Source organism: Hyalella azteca, unplaced genomic scaffold (assembly GCF_000764305.2).
Source record: "Hyalella azteca isolate HAZT.00-mixed unplaced genomic scaffold, Hazt_2.0.2 contig16984, whole genome shotgun sequence".
Taxonomy (NCBI): domain Eukaryota; kingdom Metazoa; phylum Arthropoda; class Malacostraca; order Amphipoda; family Hyalellidae; genus Hyalella; species Hyalella azteca.
The window spans coordinates 258470-285799 of record NW_025946787.1 but is presented as its reverse complement, the minus strand read 5'-3'; the positions used below and the strand labels follow the sequence as shown (position 1 = coordinate 285799).

Here is a 27330-nt window from a genome sequence, read left to right as displayed (position 1 = left end):
TTTTTTGATTATAACATGCTCAAAAATTCTGATCGCAAAATGTTGCGTACGCGTTTCCCGTATTTTGTCTAACTCATGTATTTGAAATTAAAACTGTTTAAGTTCACGGCATATGAAGAAAATTTTAGTAAAGTTAAGTAACGATACTTAAAGTTTAATAATTTGAATTAACTCCCATTAAATAAAACAGGTGCACCAGCATCAACCCCGTTCCGTTCCAACCCGACCCATTTTGTTGTAGTACACCCTTTAAGAAGAAAATTGTGTTACTACTTTCTTTTCATGCACATTTTCCCCTGATACTATAAAATTTATATACTGGATTCTGAAACAAATTAACGAAAATCGATATTTATGCGTCTCAGGTTAATTAGTACGGTGAATTTAAAACAATGATTTATATATTTTCAAACAAAATATCACTCTATGGGGATGATGTTCAACATTCAATGAAAACCCAGTTGGCAAAGTTTTCTCCTGTCCTCGAAAGATGGTGCCACTGTCCAATAACACCTCTCTTCTTTCGTTAGTTCTGCCGTTGTGTCAGTATGGTGTCGGGTGTGACACGTGATTGATTGTTATTGTGAGCCGCTGGCATTAAAACACGAGCAATCATGTTTTCGTGGATTAATAAAGATGAAGCCAAGAAGAGAAACATAGACGTGTACGAAAGTGTTCTCGAGGGCTTGAAAAAAGTGTACAAAACAAAGGTGTTACCTTTAGAAAGCAGCTATCACTTTCATGATTTTCACTCCCCTGCGTTGGATGATCCTGACTTCGATGCAAAGCCCATGATCTTGCTAGTTGGTCAGTACTCAACTGGTAAAACCACTTTCATTCGTTATTTGCTTGAAAGAGACTTTCCCGGTATAAGAATAGGGCCGGAACCAACTACTGATGGCTTTATTGCTGTCATGTACAGTGAAACTGATGGAGTCATTCCTGGTAACGCTCTCGTTGTCGATCCTAAGAAACCTTTCCGCCCGCTGTCCAAGTTTGGAAATGCTTTTTTGAACAGATTCCAATGCTCACAAGTTGACTCATCGGTACTGAAAGGCATAAGTATCATTGACACTCCTGGCATTTTGTCCGGAGAGAAGCAGAGAGTTGACAGAGGCTACGAGTTCACTGGAGTCTTGGAATGGTTTGCCGAGAGAGTTGACAGAATCATCCTCCTCTTTGATGCTCACAAACTAGACATCTCTGATGAATTTAGACGATCAATAGAAGCTCTTAAAGGTCATGATGACAAAATCCGCATTGTTCTCAACAAAGCTGACATGATTGATCATCAGCAACTGATGAGGGTGTATGGTGCTTTGATGTGGTCACTTGGCAAAGTCCTTAACACTCCAGAAGTTGCAAGAGTCTACATTGGCTCATTTTGGGATGAGCCTCTTCGTTATGACTCCAATAGACGGTGAGTTTCAAAATCAACCAGAATACCAAAATTTAGCTTCAATGTTATACTTTATGGCATCAAAATTTGAAAGTACTGGCCCTACTGGGTACAGAAATGTTTCTTTCCAATTTTTAAACCATTTTGTGGACAAGCGTTAATATAGGCATGGAAATTCCAATTTCTGAAACCAGTACAAGCAGGTATAGAATATGTCTATCTTTTGAGCCACAACCAGAGTTCATGACATTTTTGGGTAATACTTTAGATTAAGTGCATCCAAAAAAAGGGTGTTTTTTTTATTTATATGTTTTTTGGGGTGTAGATTACGAATGTGAAATCTGTTTTTGGTGGTCAGCATGGAAATTTTTAACGGAACCTGTTCCTAACTGGACCCTAGTCTGGAAAAGTCCTATTTTTGTCTGAAATATCGCGGGCTTTCGCGGCTCTAATATCATATAATTTCAGTAGGTATGAAATCTCGCGGCTCGAATGTCATAAATTTTTGTTTGATGAAAAAATCGCGGTTTGCACTTCGCAAACATTTCATTTCATAAAATTTTCAACTTCCGCAATCCGCATTGCTTTACCGTTTCCGCCAAAAATATCTTGCAGAAAAAACATAAACATCGTAATGTAAACAAATAAACAAAACGTTTGTTGAAGATCGCGCATAGTTGCGGTCATGTCAAAGCGGTCAGACTGTATATTAACACGTGCTGAACTTACAGTAGAGACAAATTTTATTGTTGCCGTTTGACTGTTTAAGGGTAAAATTAGAGATTTGGGGTAACACATGCATAAACTTTGTAAATAAATTCGCATTCGCACCTCGTAAATGGCTTTTCATGGCCGAGATATGGAATTCACGGCTTGGTGAAATAGAATCACGGCTCGTAGAAATGGAATCACGGCTGGCAAATCCATAAAACCACGGCTCGAAAAATTCAGTCGCGGCTCGCCAAGTAGATATATTCCATACTAGAGTCCTAACCTGCGAGGTTTTTGTTGATTGGCTAGGTTTTTCCGGCTGCCGGACGGACTCCAAACATAGAAAAAACCTATTGGCTAGGTTTTTCCAGCTGCCGGACAGACTCCAAACATAGAAAAAACCTAGCTGATCAATGAAAACCTTGCAGGTTAGGTCCAGTTAGGAACAGGTTCCATTAAAAATTTCTGATGCCGACCGCAAAAACGGATTTCAGATTCCTAATCTACACCCCAAAAAACATATAATAAAAAAAACGCCCTTTTTTTTGGATGCACTTGATCTAAAGTAATACCCATTTTTGGAACTGCAAGATTTCTTCTTGACTTACTTATCTAATTGTTAACAAAAGCTACAATTATGCTATAAGATTCCAAATGTATTAAAATTGTAATTTTTAAGCCATGAGGTTTCTGTAACAACTAGTGAAATTGCAATTCTTTTTGTGGGAAAGCATAAAAAGAGATATAAATTCTAATTTCTTAAACCAGTAGTCAAGTACTGGTACTTGGCAGTACAAGATATTAGGAACAATTGTAAGATATTTGTATTTCTACACCTCTATGGTGCTCAATTTTAGATTTCTGCTGAAATTACTCTACAGTTTTGTGGAGTAATTTTGAGTTAAATAATATTACAAGCTTGATACACATGTTCCCTAAACTGCAAAAATGTATAATATATATTTAAATTCCATCATTATAAATATATTATAAAGTATAACTAACTTTAATTTGATTAAATTTCATCAAGTTGAATCCAATAATTGAATAGATATTGCTACTTCTCTCTTATTAAATAATATACAAAAGAGCATCAATTTTCTTGTCTGAATCAAAACTTTCATTAAAATGGTCATTTGTAATTTTTAGTAATGACAATTGAAAAGTATATTTGTGTGGATAGTTAAATGCTTGTGTCAGTTGTATGTTAGCACTGGAGTAAAATATAGGCTTGGAGACATGGAGACTGACTGGATGAAAATTGTTAGAGATCTACAACAAGGATCTTGTCTCTGCTTCTCTTTAGCCTGTACACTGAAGAGACAGCTGCTAGACTGAGAAGAATGGATGTAGGAGTGCGTGTGAGCAATGGAAGTTTAAAAATGCTTCTTTATGTTGATGATGTAGTAATTTTGAGTGAAAATTATGACAAACTTCAGAGTATGCTTGGCTTTGTCCACATCTATGTTTTCCTCAACTGAGTATGGCAAGGATTTTAATATGCACTTTAGCCTCAAGATGAATCAGGTGCTAGTTGTGACTGAAACAGCTGAGGATGTGAACAAAGTGCACCATATGACTGGGAGAAAATGTCCTGGGATGACAAATGGGTATATATATATATAGGTGTTGAGAATAGAGTGTTGGCCAAAATGAATGTGAGAGAACTAAAGCATTGAGTCTTAGTGCAGCAAATCAATGCTAGAAATACTGAGAAGTGCTAGCTATAAGAGTGAGAGCAAGTAAGCATAATGTTCAAAGAAAAGCATGGCAGTTCCTGGGATTAATATGTATGGTATATATAAAACTGATGTCATCATTGTCATGGAATGATGGATGTTATGCCATGGAATGGTGGAGAACTGTATAGATTGGAATAGGATAGCTAGATTTGTGTGTTTAGAATAGGATAGCTTGATTTGCACTTAAAGCCCATAGATGCACTGCAGTAGAGGCTGTGAGAGAAGATATGGGATGGAACATATTTAGAGTGAGAAAAATGAAATCAGAACTGAGATATTAGTGTAATTGATAATAATAATTGAATTTTGCACAAAGCTCTATTTACCTGTGGAACATTATTGATGAAATAGGAACAAATGTGTGGAGCAATAGTATGCAAATGTTGTTGAATGAGACATGGGCCTAACCAATGCATAAAAGACTTGGCGTTGAATGCTTGATGATAAACAGGGTTATCCGGATATGATGGCATAGTATATAATGATGTACTAGGGGATGGTAAGGCTAATTCACTCAAAAGCTGGTAAAATGTAGTAGTTTTTTTTTTCATCTTAGCCTTGGAGATGCAAAGTTACTGCCTTGGAGATGTCAAGGTATTGCCATGAAGGTATGACATGGTATTGTTATACCTTGCCTTGCCACTTGAGTGCCTTGCCTTGCCAAGATTGTGGTGGTTAGTGGTTGCTGATCAATCAATATGGCTGATTGCCTGGTAATTAATATGAATATCAATCGTTGCAGAAGATGGATGATAATTGATACACATGGTGAATCCATAAATAGTGATGTCTGATTGATCTATTGATTTGGATTGAGCCTGCAATTACCTTGATTAAGGCAGTGCAACATGAACACAAAATCAAAATCAGCAAAGTTACTAGAAATATATTTCTTAACTCAAGAAGCTTTTGGTATGTTGTCTCAATTTTTGTAGTGTAAATACTGGTCGCTATGGACTCAGCTCTTTTCTCTTTATTGGAGGCTCTTGCATCCTGATGTCTATTCTTATCGGCTCAAACAATGCAGTAATTAGAGCTGATGTGAAGCTTGAGTGAATTTTTCTGCTTGTTTAGCAGCATCAATTATCTGTTGATAAAATCTATTTCTTTGTCAAAAATGCCTGCTTCTTCATCTCTTTTTACGGTCTCCTGATGACCTCCACGATATCATTTAGTTTGTGACATATTGGATGCATGTTCCTAAAAATGCTGATGCCTGTAATGGCAATGTTACTCGTAATCGTGGTATCAACAACATTGTGTAACATTCGCGAAAATGTACATTATTTTCTGAGCAGTGTTTCTGTTCTTTGGGAGCCGTTTCTTTTCAATTCTTGCCGTTTCAAGTATCAGACCTTGAGTTTTTCCATTAAATCCTACTTGAGTGCTACTGGAATAAATCTTGGCTCGGGTAATGGCTACAAATGTTTTTATACCGCACATTTAATGCTTAATCCCAACGAACTCTCAACAAACATACATAAACAAATACAGACTTCCTCCCCTTGTAGCTTATCAGACTCATGGGAACTAAGAACAGTGATACCACTGCTCGTGGAACAGTGAAACCCCTGCTCATGGAACAGTGAAACCACTGCTCGTAGAACAGTGAAACCACTGCTCGTGGAACAGTGATACCACTGCTCGTGGAACAGTGAAACCACTGCTCGTGGAACAGTGACACCACTGCTCGTGGAACAGTGACACCACTGCTCGTGGAACAGTGACACCACTGCTCGTGGAAAATATTCACTTTTGGCTCCCTCATTTTTTCTCGTCCAACCTAGCACTCAAGAGGTCTAGACTCTTGACTGCTGACAAACTCAGTTGTAAACAACACGCGCCTCGCCGGCACATACAGATGCAGAATTTAACAACTACACATAGCAACAACAAGTGAAGCTGACAGAATGCCATGATCATTCATTTTCTCAATGCAGGACTTGATGCATGAGATAGAAAACCGACCAAGTGTTAAATGATTCACGTCTTTCCAGGTCATGCAAGATCTCTACACATAAAAATATTTTACGAAAATATAAATATGGGTCAAATTTTTCTATTATTCAAATATATGATAGAGTAGACAGACCTACACATTTCATAGTTAATGTTTAGAGGACTAAAAAAATCCACTCGCTGTATATTGCTTAGCTGCAATAAAATTTGCATTCGATCAACACTTCTCATCCTGTGAGTGTTTTTTCATTAAGTTTGTGGATGTGGTCCAGAATAATGCAATTCTTACATCAGTGCTGAACACGTCGAACATTTGGGCTCAAGTCTGCTTCTCTCTATCACTTGTGTTGGTGTCGAATGCAGTGAATCACTTATCATTTCATCAGCAGCGCGAAGTAGTACCTAGTTTCTTCCGACAATAGAAGTACCAAAAATTTTATATATGCTGCTTGTGATGGATGTTAAAGCAAAAATTGATGTATACTTAAAGCTTCTTATGTTTTACGGCAATTGTTTTGACCTGGACATTCATGTAAAGTACCGTACGAGATTTATATTCTTAGGTAAAACGGACTTCGGATGATGGAGATTGCTTTGAAATTTCATTTAAATGTTGAAGATTTATACCTTACGATACTCATTATTCCGATAGAAAAACCCTTAATTTCTATCGGAAACACATTTGAACTTCCTTCCACATTTGTACTTCCTGCTTCTAATATGCTTCCATTGGATTCAGTTTTTGCTTTAAAATTGACTGCCATATTATATAGAGCAAAATTTTGGATGACGATTTGATATCTTCTCAAATTTGACGCTTCAATAAGTATGAAAGTTTACGAATCACGAAAAAAAATCTTGAGTCTTGAATCGTCTCTTGATCGTTTGAAAAAATCTTGAGTCTTGAATCGTCTTCCCAGTTTTCTGATTCAATGCCAAATGAAAGCGATGATCGACATTGTCGACCTCGCCTGAATGAGAATCGGTGTACGAGTTCACTGGAAGACTTCGAAAGTTTACGCACGTGAAATAATTATTAATCACCCGCATTAAATTTTTTTTTGTGACTAACGGTGATAAACACCGTTAGACTTACGAGATTTGGCTTTTTTTTTTTAATTTTGTGCGCCATAGTACATACCTAGACACTTTCTTAATAAATGCCATGTCAGTATGGTTGCTAAACAATGATTTTCAGGACGCGATGTTTAAATGGCTTGCGTATCGTAGGAACTTCCAGAAATGATCGCCTGTCCTACGTACGTTGTCCTTGAAACGCAAGTGTTTTTCATGGATTCGGATCTTACTTTGACTAATACTGTTTTCAGATGCAAGTTTAATGCCGAAAATACCGATATGGTTGTTGGATGAATTTGAAACTACGCGGAAAGCTACATATGTCTTCATTTGACCCTACACCAAAATGTCAAGAGTTTAGTCTAAGCTCCGATATCATGGATGCTGTGCATCTTTCCAGAGTTTGAGCTTCAAATCCTGAAGCCCATAAAAAATTCTTTTTAACTAACTTACTCAAGTGATGTTGCGTTTCTCTTCTTACTGCTGTACTCTCTGCGTGCAATATATAGTGGCTTTTGGCCGTGAACTTTCAGGTCTCATCTCGCCTTCTTGTTACTTATGCTTGTGTTTCTTTTTTTTTTTTTTTGTCTACGTGATGCCAGACACAGCTTCTTAAACTTTGCTCTGCTGTTTAAAATGAGTTTAAATCACATCATAGTAAGGCGTTTTAAAGCTTAGCTATTTACTACATACCTGCCCTTCAAACGCATTAAGTTCTCATTTTTATGCATTTAATTGGCTACTTATTATGGATTATCGCTCTACCAATATGCAGCTCCTGTTGATTACGTTTTAACTGTTAGTCATGTGTGTCGTGTCTCTAATTTGTGCGATCTTCTCACAAGGTCTTCGGCTGAATATTTCTAGTTTCATTGTCGATAGAAACCTGCACTAATATTGCGTATTCTCCCTCCGGAAATTGTGTTGGACTGCCGCAAGCCAGCTCCTAATAGTCTTGGCCGGACCCGTACGTTTCCGGGTTCTGAGAATTATAGTTTTCGTCATTACCACTTTTACAAACTGTGAGACTCGTATTAGAATTTTTGGTGTTCTTGAAATTCCAGTCTACATCTTTTTTTTTTTTACTTCTTCCTAGTTGTGAGATTAGCTTAAATCCCTGAAATTTTGCGAATACAATTCCAAAATATAATCACTATCGTAACTTTACCTAATTTCGACGGTTTTTTTTTTTGGTATTTGGTTCACTCGATTATCACTGTAGTGTATTTTATATATTTAATTGCGTTCATACGGCCTCGGCCCAACATTAGAGAGAGAATCAATTTTAGTCGTAAACGAAAGTGTTAGGGTAAGTCCATTTTTTGATTTAGAGACGCTTGATGATAGGGTGGCCCAGTGTTTACAGTTACAAGTACGGTACCTAGATTGGAGCAGTGAGTTGCGGGTTCGATCCCAGCTACGTGCGAAAGTTGTGATCAAAATAGATAAGTTTACCGGGCGGTGAAGCACAGCAAAAATTAAGTTGTTAAGTAATAAGTTGTGTGTTCGAGACCCACAACAGCCGTAAAACTTATGCAATTTTAAGAATCGACGACAAGGCTGTCTAATGGCCTAATGAACGCTGACACCGTTACTACTATTATTATTAGATTTTAGAGGACCTCACCATGTTATCTTGCCTTGATAGTAAGCGGTGATTTTTCCGTCAACCATCTTATCTATACAGAGATTCGTGGTAAGACCCGATCTTCTTTGTTACATGAACTTAAGAAGGGAAATTTGTATTGTAATAACTTTATCATGGAATAGCGTACTTCTCTTCTGTTATGTTATGTAAATATTTATGTTATTGGGATAGCTTATTGCTTGATGGTATATTTACCGGCGTTTTAGAATCGTAGGTGCGAAGCTTAGCATAATTAACGGTGCAGTTCTGAAAATACCTCCTTATGCCAACAAACTCGCTCATCCAGGAGCTATACTTTCAAAAATCGCTAAGTGAACGTAAGTACTTACGCTCTATTTTCTTGTCTATGATTGGTGGATTTTGCTTGAAAGGCCGTCAATGATTGGCTGATGAACTTACGATCTCTTAACTTTTTTTGAAAGTATAGGCCCAGGTCCTATTTATTGACATAGAAGAAAGCTTCTGCATGTATGAGGCTCGTTAATGATCGGACACTACTCAGTTCACAAGGCGCTGCTGTCCGCTTTGTCTGGTGTTCATCTGACGTTCATGCAAGTGCATCGCCCGAGGTTATTATGCGAATAATATCACGTCAAATGCTCGGGCTTTTATGAGTGTTTTGTGTGTAAGTTGCTCATTTATTAATTAGAAGTCGTCAAAGGCCTTATTTGATCTGGTTCAATCATTCCTGTGTATTATTTTAGAATATTTCAGTGGTTAAGATGCGGTTAATTTATAGTTTATGGGTATTTAGTTCTTTATAGTTATTTATAGTTAATTCATCTTGTAGGTATATAATTTAATTATTATACAAGACTGTTTCGTGGTTCATTTCTCATGACTTGCCGATAGTACTAATATCGAAAGAGCACCCAATTTATATTTAGTGTTGTATCTAAAACCTTATCATTACTATTGTATAACTGAAATTTTTTATTATAAGCCTAAATTACCCATACATCGTTCGATCTGATGAAATAAACCTTCCGAGAAAACGGTACATGATTATTCATTAACGCATAGCTTCTTAAACTGGAAAATACCTTCAATCGTGTGAGAGCGCCTCTTGTCATAAATCTGCTGATCGAAGCTATAACAGACGGAATTGTTCTACGTCGCATTTTCATATCCGCTGCAGCCAAAGGTTTTTAAAAATCTTATTGTATTCACTTCTAATTGCTGAATCAGAGGATTTGCTGCCTAGCTCTCTCCTTGTGAGAGAGTAGGCAAGTTCTTGTTAGTGATATCAGTATTAAGGGATTCTTCAGACCATTATTCATTACAAAAGAGATTCAAAGTAAAAATTACTTACACGGTAGAAATTAAAAAATATTCGATTTTAATGGAAAATGATTGTCCCAGAAATCTTGTTTCATCTTCATTCGTTTTCGAATATTATTAGTTGTCTTTAATCAAATCTGTTCCAACAACACATCTTTCAATTACTTACACCCCTGCATTTTCTGGAATTCTCTGTGATGTTTCAACTTGTACGTGAGCTTGGAAGTAAGAAAGTTTCCCATGTGCCTCCTTCACATAACTCACTAGGCCTAACTAGCTCACCAATTTTCTTTATGTGACAGAAAACTATTTATTAGTCATGCCTTCTTTGACTCTGGTCACGCTGGCCTCGCATAACTGTTCCTATGGATAAGGGTTAAAGGGCGCTACGGTAATACCTTACAAAACACATTTTAAGTGCACCAAAGTTCATTGATGGCGGGTTAAAAAGAACTTATTGCTTGATTTTTAGTACCTGTTTTATGTATCACTTGGGTTTCTTTATCTGTGTTCGTTGAGCGAATAACACAAAGAGTACTTAATATCATAATGTGTTCAAATTTCATTAAGTTCTGATGTGCATATTTTTGGAATCAAGTTACAAATTGATTTTTTTTGTTGGACAACGCACGATACCGTAGTTTGCTGCGAGTGTGTGCCCTCTGGCGATATGGATTATGCAAGCTACCTACGTATTGATCTATTACAAGATTGTTGCGTCAGTAGGCCATCGATCACAATGTAGTTATAGGGCTTCCTTCTCTGTAGTTGAGTGAATATTTCTTATTTCTTCTACTTGTCCATTAAGGGATTTCGAGTTTCCATGGCAATTGGTCCATTAATGCAAATTGTGATGAATGCTTTTAGTCTTTGTCTTTAGTTTGTCTCAGCCAATAAACTTCAAGTTCTTCGGCTGTGCACGCTGAATATTTCTGCAAGCTTTTTCCCAGCTTAATAAAAGCATTTATGTCAGAGCGTCGACTGTTCTGTTTGAAGGTCACTGCTCCGGAGGCTCTTTGGCCCTGCCGTGTCTCTCACTACTGTACTTAGATTCGCTCGTGCTCCTTTTTTTACGGTATATCATTGAAATGAAATCGAAACATTGACAAGAACAATTTCAAAACGAAATTTCTTATGCCATTGATATGCTTGTTTTCCTGTCGTCAGTGACGTCATTATCAACTCGTTTATCGCCCGTAAAAGTTCCGTTCAAAATGGGCTGTAATTATTTACGTCAACCAAACGTTATATTACATACTTGTCTGCAGTAATATTGCAATACTTGTCTGCTATAATATTGCAATACTTGTCAGCAATAATATTGCAATACTTATCTGCTATATTATTGCAATACTTATCTGCTATATTATTGCAATACTTATCTGCTATATTATTGCAATACTTATCTGCTATAATATTGCAATACTTGTCTGCAGTAATATTGCAATACTTGTCAGCAATAATATTGCAATACTTATTTGCTATATTATTGCAATACTTGGTTGCTATATTATTGCAATACTTGTTTGGCAGAACAATACCGTACTTATCTTCACAACTTGATTGCGTAATGGCAAGCAACTAATGCAGGTGTCTTTGATTCAAGTTTTTTATATCGAAAACAACGATGAAACTTGATACCTTGTTCCCACGTCTCTTCTTCATAGTCTACTTTAAAAGAAATAATTTTTCAAGACTTGGTTTTTTTTTTTGTTTCTTTTCCCAGAACTTAGTGCAATTATCGCGCAACTTTCGTAAAAAAAGTTTTGTCTGTTCTAGTGGAAGTTTTTGATTGTAAATCTGCCCGGGGTTGCCTGGGATAGATGGTAATCCTTGCAATTCGAGAATCCCTTCATCCCGAATCTAGTAGAATTTTTTGCAACCAACATACCACTTGTGAAGATAAAATTGTTCAAAACCACGTGAAGAGCTGAATTTGCATTTAAGTACTGTTAAAAAGTTGCGAAGAATTTTGAATTTTATATTTCAAAATAAAATTTACTTTTTTATACCGAGTATAAAGCTTATTTTGATTTTTAAATTTAACTCTCCCCTCTTCTAGTTTTCGATGTTCACCATTAATAATAAAATTTTCAGGGTAATAGTCACACATGACATGTATCGTCCGATCGCGCCCAATTAGCCCTAAATATTTTCGCACCAAGCAAAGAATACAAACTTTGACATGTATAATAATTAAATTTATATTTACGAAAAATATCTTGGACTCAAATGAATTAAATTGGTTATAAATCTCAACAAGTCCTTATGATTTGGCCACATTTCCTGCACCTAATTGCAGGATGTACAAACTCTGCTTCTTTGGACCTGCTATTGCACAATGCACGTGTAATTTGCGTGAACCTTTGTCCGAGACATTAGATATGCTACGATCTCACGGTTACCGTTAACCGCGCTCATTGTAATGAATAAAGATCATTGCTTTCTACACTTATGCATGCGTGTTATGTTCGTGCATTTATTATTTCATGTATTGTTAAGTGTTGCATGTAAATCACGTTGCAGTGATTGCCTACATGCAACCCCACCGTAGCCCATGCAAACGTACAAATGTAGCCAAGTTCAGCCTTGTTTTGTCTGCTTCTAACGATTTTTATTGTCTTCTCTTGAGAGTCCTCAAATTTAGTGTTAGTGTCGTCCAATGATATTTTTGTTCAGCTTTGATTGTGATGCAAATCTTTGCTTCATGAAATTGATGTTTTCAATACTTTCAAGCCCATAAATAAACTATGGCATTTTCAAGCCCACTGTTTCAGCACTACCGCGCGTGAACCATGCAACGTTTGGGTATTTTGCGTAAAATGAAATGCAAATAACTCTCCTGATTTTGATGCAAACTCTAAAAGCTTTGTCCAGCCAAGCAATTAACGTCTCATATTCTCTGTGTGAATTTGATAGCCAATGTACACTCATTGTACTTTCATTACTGGCTATCAACGGTGATTTGACCTTCCCCTCATGCCTGGGGTCGCGTGTTCTGTGAAGGCATTTAGCGCTTCTACGTCACGATGCCACCCCTTTGGTCTCGCCCCCTAGCCTCCCCCAGGCCCTGCACACCGCACGTCATCAGTTCATGACACACTTCCAGCTCATCGCCCTGCAGCCACTACTTCCCCACGCTGTTCATGAATCACTGCGCGCCATTCGATTTCATCCCCGCGCTGTTCATGAATCACTGCGCACCATTCGATTTCTTCCCCGCGCTGTTCATGAATCACTGCGCGCCATTCGATTTCTTCCCCACGCTGTTCATGAATCACTGCGCGCCATTCGATTTCATCCCCGCGCTGTTCATGAATCACTGCACTCCATTCGATTTCATTCCCGCGCTGTTCATGAATCACTGCGCGCCATTCGATTTCATCCCAGCGCTGTTCATGAATCACTGCGCGCCATTCGATTTCATCCCAGCGCTGTTCATGAATCACTGCGCGCCATTCGATTTCATCCCAGCGCTGTTCATGAATCACTGCGCGCCATTCGATTTCATCCCAGCGCTGTTCATGAATCACTGCGCGCCATTCGATTTCATCGCCTATTTTGCTCCTATAGGGTTTACAGTTTAGCGTTATCGGCCTCAATATAATTCTCGCTGCATAAGTTTCTAGAATTCTCCTATCTTGCTGGTGAATCATAATTCTGTTGACTCGTGTAATTGCTAGAAAGGCTCTTTAACTTATTAACATAGGAAGTCATCGGACAAATTCTTCTTTTGCCTCCATGTGCGTCAGACTTAGTAATAGCCCGTTGAATCTCTATCTTATCTCATGACACGTCACTTCACGTTTATAAGTTAGTACAAAAGCGCTGCTCACCGTCATTTACTTGATAATGTTCATAATTTGATATCGGTTTTCTTTTGATTGTTTTCATAATTAGGTCTTGGTATTGGGGCATGAATAGCGCTTACGGAAATATCGTGGAGCGACATCGTGCTCTGAAGATCCAGTTGATGTTGTTGATTTCCTTCGCTCAGTATTGCTTACATTGACTTTCTACAATTGAAGCTTTTGCCCTCCATGCAAAATTGTTAACATTTACGCGCACTCTAGTGGCATTTGGGCGCGGCCAATGGTGATGTGTATTTATTGTTATTTTTTTCTCTTTGCCTGATCATGGCCCACTTCCGTAAGGAGCTTGATTAGCTTGACTGTTACGAAGAATATTGCGGCTCCTTGGTATGGATTTAATAAACAATTTTGATTTAGAATGGCAGATAATGCATGTACGTTCTAAAACTTATATTAAATTATGCCTGAATAATAAGTTATGTATGAAAATAAGAAGTTACGTATATTAAAATTATCTAATTGGAATCATTATTAACCTAGACTGTTTCTTCGCGGGCCAAATTTGTAATAATTTATTTACCTCCAATATAACCCTTGGCAAAGTTCATAGTTTTACAACGTAATAACCTTACCGAGTTTATGTACATATTACCTTTGCAATTGGAAAAGTGTTTGAGAAGATCATCCTTTACCTCGATGCCAAATGGTATATCGATGTGTCTTTCGCATGCTAGTTTTTTTCCCACTTTTGTATATTATTGTTCTTCTTTTCTTAATTCATCTACCTACTTGAATTGCAGCACAATTTGTGTTCGAAAAAATACTAGCATTTTGTAGCTTTGTCGGCTATTGTCTACGACCAATAGTATATATACTGTGTGCACGTTTACATGCTCGTTTATGTTTGCATGTTCACTGAATTCTAGTTCTTGAATTTTTTTATGCCATTTTATTTAGTTTTATTCCGTATGTATGGGTATATCCATGTATGTGCTTTTATATACCTGGAAAGAAAAATGTCCAATATGAATTTCTAACGAAATTTTTTGTTCCTTGTGCAACTTTCTTAGAGAGATCCTTACCATTGGGATCTGTAGACCATTGCTAGGGGCTGTGATGGTGATGCATTTACCGTTGCTGGTGGCTGTGATGGTGATGCATTTACCGTTGCTGGTGGCTGTGATGGTGATGCATTTACCGTTGCTGGTGGCTGTGATGGTGATGCATTTACCGTTGCTGGTGGCTGTGATGGTGATGCAGGATAATGCTCATTTATATAGTATTTATACGGTGGACTATAAGCATGTTGCTGGGTGTTGTACTTACCATTGCTGGTGGCTGTGATGGTGATGCACTTACCGCTGCTGGTGGCTGTGATGGTGATGCAGGATAATGCTCATGTATATAGTATTCATACGGTTAAATAAGCGTGTTGCTGGTTGCAGGCTGTTCGAGGCGGAGGAGCAGGATCTGTTCTTTGACTTGCAGTCGCTGCCCCGCAACGCTGCGCTCAGGAAGCTCAACGATCTCATCAAGAGAGCGCGACTGGCTAAGGTGAGCAAATTATCTACACATTCTTATAATTATACCCAAGAAATATTACATCTGCAATATTCCAGTTTTTCAATTTGAAAAACTGGAATCAATGAATTGAAATCAACATTAGTGTTTACTCTTGGATTTCTTTGTTTTCATTTAGAAATATGGTGGAAATAGATAATTAGTTACTGCGTGATTTTTTTCGCGAGGTTTATTAATGGAGTGCAGTCTAATGGGTGAATGCATGTTTTCATTGCTTCATTTTCAACGATTTGCGCACTTTTTTGTGCCACTAATATTCAATGCGTCGAGTAGTGTGATTACTAACTTTGAGCTCTTTACTCATTGTTTTGGGCTGCAAATTAGCGCATAGGCAATCGGTGTAAATGGAATCATATTGTATACATATATAACGACTTATTGCTTCACGTATCCTGTTAACAGCTCTTCTTTCCAGTCATAATAGATTCTCAAGAGGGTAAAGTTTAACATTACAAGTTAACGAGTGCCCGTTTGAATCGAAGGCGATGTTTATACGTAATTATTAAGAGAGTTGCTGCTCCATTTAAAGTGTATCTCCAACTGACATGTTGGGTGCCGTTCAAGTCACGGAAAATTATTTACTAGTATCAAGAGTACTAACCGTTATTATTGATTATTGAACCGTTTATTGACGTGTTTCCTTCTTTTTACGAGACTGTTCATATGTAACGAAGGTCGTTCGCCACAAGTCATCGGTTGCCTAGGTCAATGAAGGTGAAATTTCATCTAATTCCACAGTGCTCGACTCTCCGTCGTGCTTTAACATTCTTGCTTTTTTATCGAATTCGGGATGCTCTGAAACGATTTATATACGACATCTGTAAGAGCTCCTGTATAATTAAGAAATCAAGTTGAACAAATCTCTTAATACTCGATTTTAACATCAATGATGTTTATATACGGTCACGAGGCCGGACTACATGCTTGATAATGTTAGCATGAGCTGTTTGAAGATCAGCAGCTAGAGACGCGGCGCTGTCAGTGATAGCGCGCTGCTGATAAGCATTTCCTAACTTGAGACACTCGTGCCGTGCCGCTCTTGCGAGCTCTTCAGACGTTGACGTGATGCCCTCATCAACTGTCGCTACTTAAATGCCCCATCACAACTCGCTACTCACTTCATCTACTCGAGTCTTATTCATGCGATGTAAGCCGCCGCTTCACGTTCTTCAGAACAAGTATTGCTCCTCCGAAGTACTGAATTCAAGCTAGCCATATTTACGTAGAAATTTTGTTGTATGGTAATACCCAGATGGAATGATATCGTGTACGGCACTTCTCTTACTGAACTGGAATACCGTCCCTGGGAATAATATTGTTATTCATTAGCAATAAAAAACCTTTGAAATATTATTTCTTCACCTTGAAATTCGTGAAAATTATGTCGATTTTCAATAGATCGTTGCAGTCCGACAAGGATTAGTAGGTATTATCTTTACTGTCATTTTAACTCCTCGCAGTTTTTATAGAGCATCTAAATATTTTCATATGTAATTGTAAAAGAATCGCGATGAGCGTACGGTGTAATTAAATTTAGGAAGCTTGTGCTTTTTGATTCCAATGCAGACTGAAGTGGTCCGTTAGTCCTTGCCTCGTTGATTGCAATTGCAAGCTATTGATGGTCAGTTAGGCTGTCACATATACATGTCTGTGATAGTGCTTGTGCGAGACTGAGAGAATAACTTCGATACAAGTGGCTTACTGAGCCATCAAACCACACCGGTTATATACTAATTTGTGGTTCATAGCAGCCGTTTTATTGCTGTGGAATAGGAACTAGTACTGAATTATATTACGAGTGTAGCGTAGATCCATCCAGTCCACTCTTCTAGAGCGATTGATTTTCTGACTTGAATGTTCTCGATTTCGACATGCCTATTAGATCTAGTCTTCTCTTCTAGAGCGAATTATTGTATAACAAATTTACTGTATATATCGTCGATTACAACATCTTAGTTAAATCTAGTCTTCTCTTCTAGAGCGAATTATTTTCTAACATATGTACTGTACATGACGTTCATTCCAACATCTTAGGTAAATCTAGTCTTCTCTTCTAGAGCGACTAATTGCCTATTATAAATGTGTTCGAGTTTAGCATGTCTGGTGAATGTATTTCAATGAATATTCAGCGGTGAAATTGTTGAATTAAAAGCTGTAAATGTGTGGCAGGTGCACGCCTACATCATCTCTGAGCTGAAGAAGGAGATGCCCAGCGTCTTCGGCAAGGAGAACAAGAAGAAGGAGCTCATCAAGAGGCTCGGCTCCATCTATGAGAAGATCCAACGGGAACATCAAATATCCCCTGGTGACTTCCCTGACATCAAGAGGATGCAGGTGAACTTTCAATGCGTCAAGTTTTAACTATTTGTCTACGGATACATTTTACCGTCGTCGATGCTATTCGTACGTGAAGGCCTGGTACCGAGAGGTCCCATTAGTACACAAAGGGGGTAAATAGATTGTTCGGTATTTTCAATCAAAGAACACCAAAAATAAGTCTGCTACCGTATACCATGAGCAAAAAATGTTCGTCCGACTAAGATTTATAGCGAACTTTGACTTCAGTAATTGAGAAATTCATTATGTACAGTACAAAATTATTTACCTAATCTAAAACAATTATCAACCGAGTCTAAGGAATGACAGGAAGAGGACGGGACCGGATTTTAGCAATTCAATATCTATTTATTTGTTTACGCCTCGAAGATTAGGCATTTTATAATGCTGGTGTGAATAAATGTTAGTCATTTATATTGATGAAGTTCAAGTTAGTTTAATAATGACCCAAAATTATCATCTTTAGTCTAATAAAGACCCAAAATTATGATGATGACGTGTCTATAACTGATATAGGTATATTTCTGTATCGCTGAGACTGTCAGTATGTGCCTGCGCCCCAGTTTGCTTTGAATTTATCTCGCTTATGAGCTCTTATCATCATCATCGCTGCCTCCTATCGTACTGATAACGCAGACGGACCTACTCGAATCTCACGAACTGGTGCATTCATGCTCTATGAAAGACAAGTCTTCACATTGTATGCCTTTAAAATATTATTTGCATATATTGTTCAATTTTTAACCCGAGTGCTCCTCAAAAGTTGTTTATTATGAGAAAAGACCTTTGGCAATCAAAGTAACATAGCTAACAATTTCTTTGTAAAAGGATAAAAGAACTATTCAGTCATTATTTCGAATTATGAAATATTCTGTTTCTTCATCTATTATTTTTGCAGTAGTAGATAACTTTTGATTTCACGGTAAATATATCGTTTCCATCGACTAGAACTTCTAAGATTTATCCTAATATCCAGGAGCAATTGACGATTCACAACTCTAGAAAGATCTTTCGTTCAAATTCATGGACAATTAATTAATAGACTAGCCCCGACATGTTGGATTAATTTATGGTGCTCAACACTAACAATCTTTCGTTTTCATTCATGTGCATTTCTAAGACGCTCTGATCTGCAGGACCAGCTGGCGGTGCACAACACTAGAGCAATCTTTCGTTTCCATTCTCGTGCATTCCTTAGACGCTCTGATCTGCAGGACCAGCTGGCGGTGCACAACACTAGAGCAATCTTTCGTTTCCATTCACGTGCATTTCTAAGACGCTCTAATCTGCAGGACCAACTGGCGGTGCACAACACTAGAGCAATCTTCCACTTCCATTCTTGTGCATTTCCACGCTTGTGCATCTGCAGGACCAGCTGGCGGTGCACAGCACTAGAGCAATCTTCCACTTCCATTCATGTGCATTTCTAAGACGCTCTAATCTGCAGGAACAATTGGCAGTGCACAACATTAGAGAGCAATCATTCACTTCCATTCACGTGCATTTCTAAGACTTGCCCTAATCTGCAGGACCAGCTGGCGGTGCACGACTTCACAAAATTCAACGCGCTGAAGCCACGTCTGCTGGAGAATGTCGACCTGATGCTTGCCAACGACATCGCGCGCCTCATGGCCATGATCCCTCAGGAGGAGGCCCTGGCCACGCGAGAGAACAACTCTAATGTCAAAGGTGCTCAAATATGTACCTACCCTTACTTTTTATTTATATTTATCAGATTATGAAAACTGGTCGCTTCAAAATCAGGTACCAAGCTACAGCCACGGATGATGTTTTCGAGATTGAATCGTGTTTTTCAAAAAACTTTGATATCACCAATTTTGATAATTCTGATTCCATTATTTTTTTGTTGATGAAGGTTTTTTTCGTTTGCATTTTTGTGGCTGGGTTCAGGAGAATAAAAGTATTGCAGAACGCTCGTCTGGTTGTCCTAGAAGTACCGTAGCATGGTTTGCATTCTTAGTAGACGGTCAGGTAGAATTAAATTTCTAATATTCTTAGCTGCGTATTTTGCTTCTTATATACATTCAAAATTTTATTTTCAGTGCGCAGTTCTGTTGAAATTTGTTTCTCCATGTTTCTGAACTTGCTGTGTTTTTCAGGTCTCTGATTTCTAAGTCTCTTCGCTGTGATTTTTTCTTTCTGTTCCGTTATGTCTTTCAATATCATTGTTTCAATTTATTGGATGTTAGATTGGTAACTTGTTCACAGTCAAGTTTCGAGGCTGTCAAGTTCAAACTTTTTCTTGCAAGTTCGTTTTTCAATAACTATGCCCTTTTTCTTTGAGCTGCCCTTCAAATTTTTTTCTTTCTGTCTACTTGTCATTACAACTATTTCAGTGTTTATTAAATTTCATCGTCGACTTAGCGTTGAAAATTTCCTCATTATTCTATCGATTGGCCGTAAGTGGCACCAATATCAGTTCCAGTGTTGGCATGTTATACTTTAATTCACTTAATTCTCTGTATTGCCGCGTGAATTATCAGGCTTTATAGTGACATTCGTTATCCATGTGGGCGTTAGACTGTTAGTATTTGTATTTGATATTTTTCGGGTACTATCTAAATCTTGGTAGTAATAAAATGCTACTTATTTACAATTTGACACCCATGGTCTCGCTGATCGCCTTTTATCATTAAAATATTGATTGCCAATTGAATATATATCCGTGGTAAGAATGAAAGAGAACTGATTTTTCGTTGCGACCAATTCGTTTCATGTAATCGATACGGATTTTTTCTTCTTTTAACGTTGTTGCATTCTTAACCACCTTATTTATTCAGAGCATGACTGTGTTGATAATTCTATTTGCCAGTGTCCAATGTTCGTTTATTTTCATTGTGGATTAATTATGTAGATGAATTTTTTTCAGTTTAGGTAACTTTGAGTTTCGGCAACTTTTCGGTAACCGCACATGACGCTTCATGTCGAACCCTGGCTGCATTCACGTTTTCTTTACCTAGACTAGGATTTTGATGTTAACTCTGTAGTTTTTTTCGATACCTCCTTTTGCTCTTAATCCATTAGTTTTTCTCCAAATTTAACTTAACATGTTGAGACGGAATTTGCAAAAAACGTAAAGCTAACTGCGTCGTATGTGTTGAAGTTGACGCACTTCTCATTCCAGATTCTGGTGATCAAGTTGGCAAACTATCAGGTAGGCTAACAGACCAACACTTCTGTTGCTCAGACTTTGCTTCAGCGGCTTTATAAATTAGTTAGTTCTATTGTGTGTCCTCTTCGAAACCTGAATAATATTTCCGTGTGCATATTCTTGTCTCGTCTTTCATTTATAAATCTTAATTGCCTTGCATCTGTGTGATTCTACTTCTTCGGTATTTCAGTAGGTAAATATCAGTTCTTCTGATAAATTGTTTCCATCTCAAAGTTCTATACATTTGTCGTTTGTGGTGTCATAGATGTTATTTGAGAAATTTTGCTTCAAATTAGCAGCACACACTACGCTTATTAATTTTTCACCGAAATATTGCTGTCTAAGTCGGTTTGACACATGGCAAATTTTTTCTTCAAGTTTCACGTTCCCGCAGTGTAACCTGACAATGAGAATGTTATAAGTGCGTGTGGACTGTGTCTTCTGTGTGATGATTTCATCACAGTTATTCTGATCGATGGTGATGAATTCACCGTTTTATTGCTTTCTTTCTTCACACGCAATTTTCCGAAACTATACAGACTTTTTTATTTGACCCTATTCAGGCAACATCCTTGATACAAGTATAGAAAATTTTCCTCGACTTATTATGGGACAGGTTTTCTCGGCTTGTTAAGATCTCTAATTAACATGGTTGTTTTCAATCTTCGCGTGGTGTCAAATTTGGTCATCTTTCGTGTGCTGTACTTCAAGATTGTCATTTTCTAAAGTGCGTCCTGTTTTTGGGGCTTCAGTAAAATTTCATACATTTGAAGTGCTTCTGGAGCCTTTTGCTTTTAGATGGAAAGTTGAAATTTATTATTAGCTATAGAATTTAATCATCTGGTGGTTAGATGACGAAAATTATGATTGCATGAGCATGCAGGCGTAAATAAGATTAAAATATTTATACTTCTACGTATGAATTCTTTTTAAATTCGAATGCGATTTCGAAACATTGTATTCCTACTTAAAATAATATGAATTTTGTAATTTACTTTCGGTATAACAGAAATCGTGACAGTAATTACATAATTATACTCGTTTGTAACCTATAGCTCCTCACTTTTTTTTGCTACTTGAAGCTAAGCTACCTATCGTCGTCTATGGTCTTAGATATACCTACTGCCCGTCCTGGGATTTAATTGTCACAATTATTTCGTTAACGTTCTGCCACATGACAGCTTGCCCAGTATGTGCCGTTATTACATTGTCACAATTATTTCATTGACGTTCTGCCACATGACAGCGTGCCCAGTATGTAGATCGTGTCTGAGATTTTTTTAACGTTTTCGCCGTGAATTGCAGGAGGCGCGTTCGACGGAGTGATGAACGACAACACAGTGTTCGGCTACCGCCGCGGCGAAGGCATCGATGCGGGATCTGGCGAGCCGGAATGGATCGTTGCTAAGGATCGTCACAAGTACGATCAGCTCTTCTTCGCCCTCGATCCCATCGACGGCAAGATCACTGGATCAGGTATGAACTTTTTTTGTGAGATCATCTGTGTATATTTAAATTTTATCAGGATAGTCGTCGGTGGACGTCACTATTTGTTTAATAATTTCTTGGTTTAATATATTGTGTGTTAGTGACGCTTGCATTCTTTTATTTTTAAAATATTTTTTAGTTGCATTATTAGCTGAAATAGTAAAACGAAAATTTAACTCGTCTTTTGAAATTTAATAGGTCGGATGTACGCTAGTTAATAGTTTATTGCCTGCATTTATTCAACCCAAAAGTTTAATTATTAACAGAAACTATCTCTACCAACAAATTTCAAATCCTAATGGGAAAAAGAATTTGCATCGATCCAAAGCTGTTAAATAGTGAGTTGGTGTCGCTTTCATTCAAAATTTTGATCCACTTCCAAATTTCTCTTCAAGCTTCAAACTGTTTTCTTGAATTTCCTCCAACTTTTGCAGCGTTACTGCTCGTTAGTTCCTTCAGCTTGTACAGCTTTGCTGCTAGTTATTTTACTAACATAATGATGGCCTCATTGTCTTCAGCTGCCAAGGCGGAGATGGTCAAATCAAAGCTACCTAACTCCGTGCTGGGCAAAGTATGGAAGCTCTCCGACCTGGACAAGGACGGTATGCTAGACATTGACGAGTTCGCTCTCTCGATGCATCTCATCAACGTGAAGTTGGACGGTCACGACCTACCGGCTGAATTACCAGAGCATCTCGTGCCGCCATCAAAGCGCGGTTTCCAAGCCTAACGCGTCACTTGAAGTTATTCGAAAACTTGTGTCTGCCTCAATGCCTCTGCGTTCTCATGTGTCAGCGAGATGCAATCCTTTAGTAGCAAATTTCCTTTGGAAAAGTTTGATGGGGTGGAAAGTCAGCGTGCATTGTTTACTGGAAAAATTTACTCAAGTTTCATAATGCCCGGAAGTTGCTGTGTGATGGTCAGTATTTGATTTTTATTTTTCAAAGTCTAAAAATCAGCATCAGCAAAAATTTTGCATATCTTTTAGAGCCGATCAGCGTGTTTATTTATTTTTGAGATTAAGGGCATGTAATTTCTTCAGTGTTGATGAGCAGATTTTTGTGTTAAGAGTAGTGAGGATGAATGAAATGAAAAGGATTTTCGTTTATGCTTATGTCTATTTGATATTTTTTCTTTACCTTCCAACAAATTTTCATTTTTAGGACTTTTTGCTCGACGTGAATAATCAAGCTTTTTCTTCGATCATGTGTAGCATTGTTTACAATATAAATCGTATTTCACTAAATCTGGCTGTATAGAATTATCTTTATTTTATTTGACCATTATCTGATTTGCTTAGTAAAACCTTCAGAACAAACATTTTATTTCTGAAACATTTGGTTGTCCCTGAGTGAAAGCTACTCGTGGGAGTGTCATTGATTTTTTAAGGGCAGATGTCTATTATTTCGCGTTTCTGGAGAGAATAACTTGAACAAGTGTGAGCAGCAGCTCATCTTGCCGGGAATCTTCGAGTGAGTGCCTGAATGTGGCTCCCAGCCAGCCTAAACTTCTTCTTAGTAGACAAACATTTTCATGAATAATGCCATCGCTGCATCTATCATTACAGATGTCGAATAATTGTACACGAAATCAACCAGGCGTATCATTGTTTCAAAATGTTTCCTTGAGCTCGTGGTATGGTTGACTCGCCTGCATTTCAAAAATCTATAACTAACGCTTACATTTCTTAGTTATATATTAAACCTACAACATGCAAAAATTATTAGGCTTGTTGTGAGACATTGTTGACTTTATTTATGAAATTCCTGGTCGCCTAAAATCGAGCGAGTTCAGATCTTCGCGAAGACATGAGTCATTTAATGGTAGTTCACATTCGTCGAGGCGGAAGTAATCTTATGTGAAATTCCTCAGAACTGACTCAAGTTTTCCAGCCTCCTGATGCACCGAGGTTGAAAGAATTTTGGTTTTTGTTGGAGATTACGGATTAAAATATCAAGAATTGGGCTGGTGATACGGAGTCAAGTATATATTGATTTGATGTTAAGAGCCTAACTGTAGTCTTAAGTGTTTGTATACAGAGTCTATAATAATAATTATTATCATCATCATTTATAATGTCATTATTTCAATCGTGTCATGATCAATATTAGATTTGTCTCATTTTCGTTATTTTTTACTATTTATTCATGAGGAACTCGGTGTCTGCTAGTGTCGATGTGCAGTAAAGTTATACTTTTGGCTTTCATATTTCTATTGTGTAGAGAGAGTAATTCATTTAGAATCAGTTCTCTGAGGAGGGCTTGAGGCTGCAACGAAAACTATGCTTGTATCTCAAGCCAATCCTCGCATTGGTGACATACACCATTTATTTCTTTTCTTCTTATATTTGAAAATTTCATTATTGTTCTATGGCCTGAATAAAAGCGTCTACAACGAACCCTAACCATTTCTTTAAATATAACTATTTCTCCTGTGGTGCACTCGCCAGGCTTGTGCTATTTCTTGACGCTTAATGATAGAAGAACAGTATGCCTTTTCTTTTGACTATCAAGGAATCTAAGAATTTTCGTCTTCCCGTTTCTTAGGCATACTTACATGTACTGATTTCCAGGCTTCAAATAAATAGTTGAGGTTGCATAAAGTCTAAAGTTCGCATTTACGCGTCAAAAAGTCGAGGTGGGCAAGGTACTTTTTTTTTCTTAGCCGTGTTTGCTTCTTAAGTTTAGTATGAAGTCCAACAGTATTTTATATCACATTCTTGATTTATAGCAAGTGTAATTGAACTGTCAGCTTTTCTTGTTTTTCATTGGTATTCAGTTAAAATTTGTTTATGGAGTGATTCTTACAATAATACCATAAATACTTGTTCTTTTTATTTACCTTCCATCCTGTTCGACATTGTTTAGTGTGCACAATCAGTGTTGCCACAGAGGAAGATACTATTGGAAAAATACTAGCACGCTTCATTAATTTCGATTATATTTACGTAGTGATGCATAATTTTCCAGTGTATATTTTATGTTTTGGTCGATTAGAGTCATGGGCGTTCAATCTTTTTAAAAAATTTCTAGTTTTAAAGCACATATTCACTTTGCTAAAAATACATTCCAACTATTAACATTTCTCACACTCTTCAGTTGCCATTTGTAATGATTTTGCTAGAGGTCAAGTACGAGCAATCATAGCTTGCATATCTGGTGTAACATTTACTATCCTGGGAATGTGCAGAATCTTTCATTTTCCAAGCTGCGGCGTAATAGTTGAAACTGTTTGTACTTCTATACCTTCCCAATTGAATAAATTGAGCTAAATGGAACACTGTACCGTTAGAGGCCAGCTCCGCACTCTTGAAGATTCCCATCAAATGCACGTGAAGGTCAGTAGCAAGTGGATGATGCTTGACAGAGCCTATTGACCTATAGCATCATTCACCTTGGCATGCCTGCTTGCTTTTGAAATTAGATAATCACTATATTTAAGATCAAAATTTTTTAATGTTCTTGGAATTTAAGCGGCTCGATTTACTCGCTCCGCGTTCACATTCTTGTCACTAATGATGAATACGATACGTTTTGTTAATCAGTTTAATGGGCAAATCACAGTTACGCTATTGCGTATATTGTGAGTATTTTTGATGAATGAAATATTACCGCAGTTCATTCAAAAGATGTCCATCATTGGTTATCGAGGCCAACTAGGGCTTTGTTTTCATTGCACATTATCTATAGTATGGGAAGAAACCGCTTGTCCTGATTACGTTTCACGTTGTGAAAGCCCTCGCAGGGATGAGTTTACATAAATTTCCTAATTTGGTTATGAATGCGGAAGGCTCCAAATAACATCTCAGAAGATGCAAGTGGCTTGTAGGCTTGCTTACATTTTTTTAGTCGAAAACGCACACCTAGTGCGTCTCAGTAGTGCCTTTGAAGCTTTATTGCGCCAAACAAGGTGCGATGAAGATCACTTGAGCAGCATCGCCTCGTCGTCTTCTAGCCTGTACCTCAGACATGGTCATTCTTGTTCACATAGTTGAGTGGAGCGCTTGACTCATGCCTCATTATGAGGCAATTTTTAAGGTGGACAACCAGTAAGGGTGAAACTTGTCGGTGGGTTCATTTTTAGAGGTTCGAAGCAATCGTGGTCATCGATGAATATTTTCTGGATTTGATTACGCTCACTAGCTAATTGCGGGGGTCGAAGCAAAAAATCTATATTTGTAAGAAGAAGAAGAATATTTGTAAGAAGAAATAAAGTAAAAGCTAAGATAAACAACAATAACTTCACGTTATCTAAAACTGCTCACCAGCACGCGAATGAATATCCCTGTCTCGGTGTGATGGTGCAACCATACAGCAGCAAAGATAAAAAGCAATCCGTTCCCTCCACCGCTGGCGGCAGCGTACCGTCGCAAGGGTGCAAAAAAAATATTAACTACTATCCCTTTCACCCTTGCACCATAACTCTGGTAGCTAGCTGTTATATTTAAGCATTAACAATTATTCAAATTACGAAATGTCAAATTAATAATATTTTTCAAAGTGCTAGCACGCGCAGTTACATTTGACGGGAATGTCTTCAAAAGGAGCGGGTGCCACTTTAATAATGAGAGATTTGTCTATGCATGACAGAATTTATATGAGTAATGTCTCCTCTCAGTTTGAGTGTATCCTTCTGGTCATGCTTGTATACTGGTCTCAAATATGGCTTGCTATTTGGATTAGTGCAATTAATTGCTTCGTTGAAAAACTGAATGTTTTTATGCATATATGATGTGATTTCTTTGATAAATCCAATTATACAATTTGGTGCTTAAACATTAACGGTGGAAATTCCGTACTTATCGTGTTTCTCTTGCAAAACAGTTTTCATGGCTGGATGAAATAATATTTATCACAGATAGTCCACTGTCTTTCATTTTATATAACATGTGATTTCCTATTTATATAGTATGTAATTCAAGTATTACACGTCTTTCATGAGAAACGGATTCAACAAACCCTCCGAACAGAAATGACCTTAAACAATATACGAGATTTGTCTTCAGCACAAAAGTACATGAAACGCACAGCTTGTTGACGAGCGTATATTATACGTTGATATCACGGGTCGAATTCGGTTTCCGCAATGAAAATAGTTACTCTCGGAAATTATCCTCAGGCGAA

The 27330-nt window shown here is 37.6% G+C and overlaps 1 protein-coding gene across 2 annotated transcripts; it reads left to right on the top strand.

Moving 5' to 3' along the window:
• Positions 1-530: 530 nt before the first annotated feature.
• Positions 531-23183, top strand: LOC108678556 (EH domain-containing protein 1). Of its 2 annotated transcripts, XM_018167010.2 has the most exons (7): positions 531-1420; positions 15075-15183; positions 17380-17544; positions 19077-19236; positions 20693-20722; positions 22025-22195; positions 22726-23183. In XM_018167010.2, the coding sequence occupies exons 1-7, from the start codon at positions 615-617 to the stop codon at positions 22935-22937; spliced, it is 1653 nt and encodes a 550-aa protein (XP_018022499.1). In that variant the 5' UTR covers positions 531-614; the 3' UTR covers positions 22938-23183. The 2 variants fall into 2 exon arrangements, with proteins under 2 accessions (XP_018022499.1, XP_018022500.1); XM_018167011.2 differs by lacking the exon at positions 20693-20722 and having other exon boundaries at positions 532-1420.
• Positions 23184-27330: the final 4147 nt, after the last annotated feature.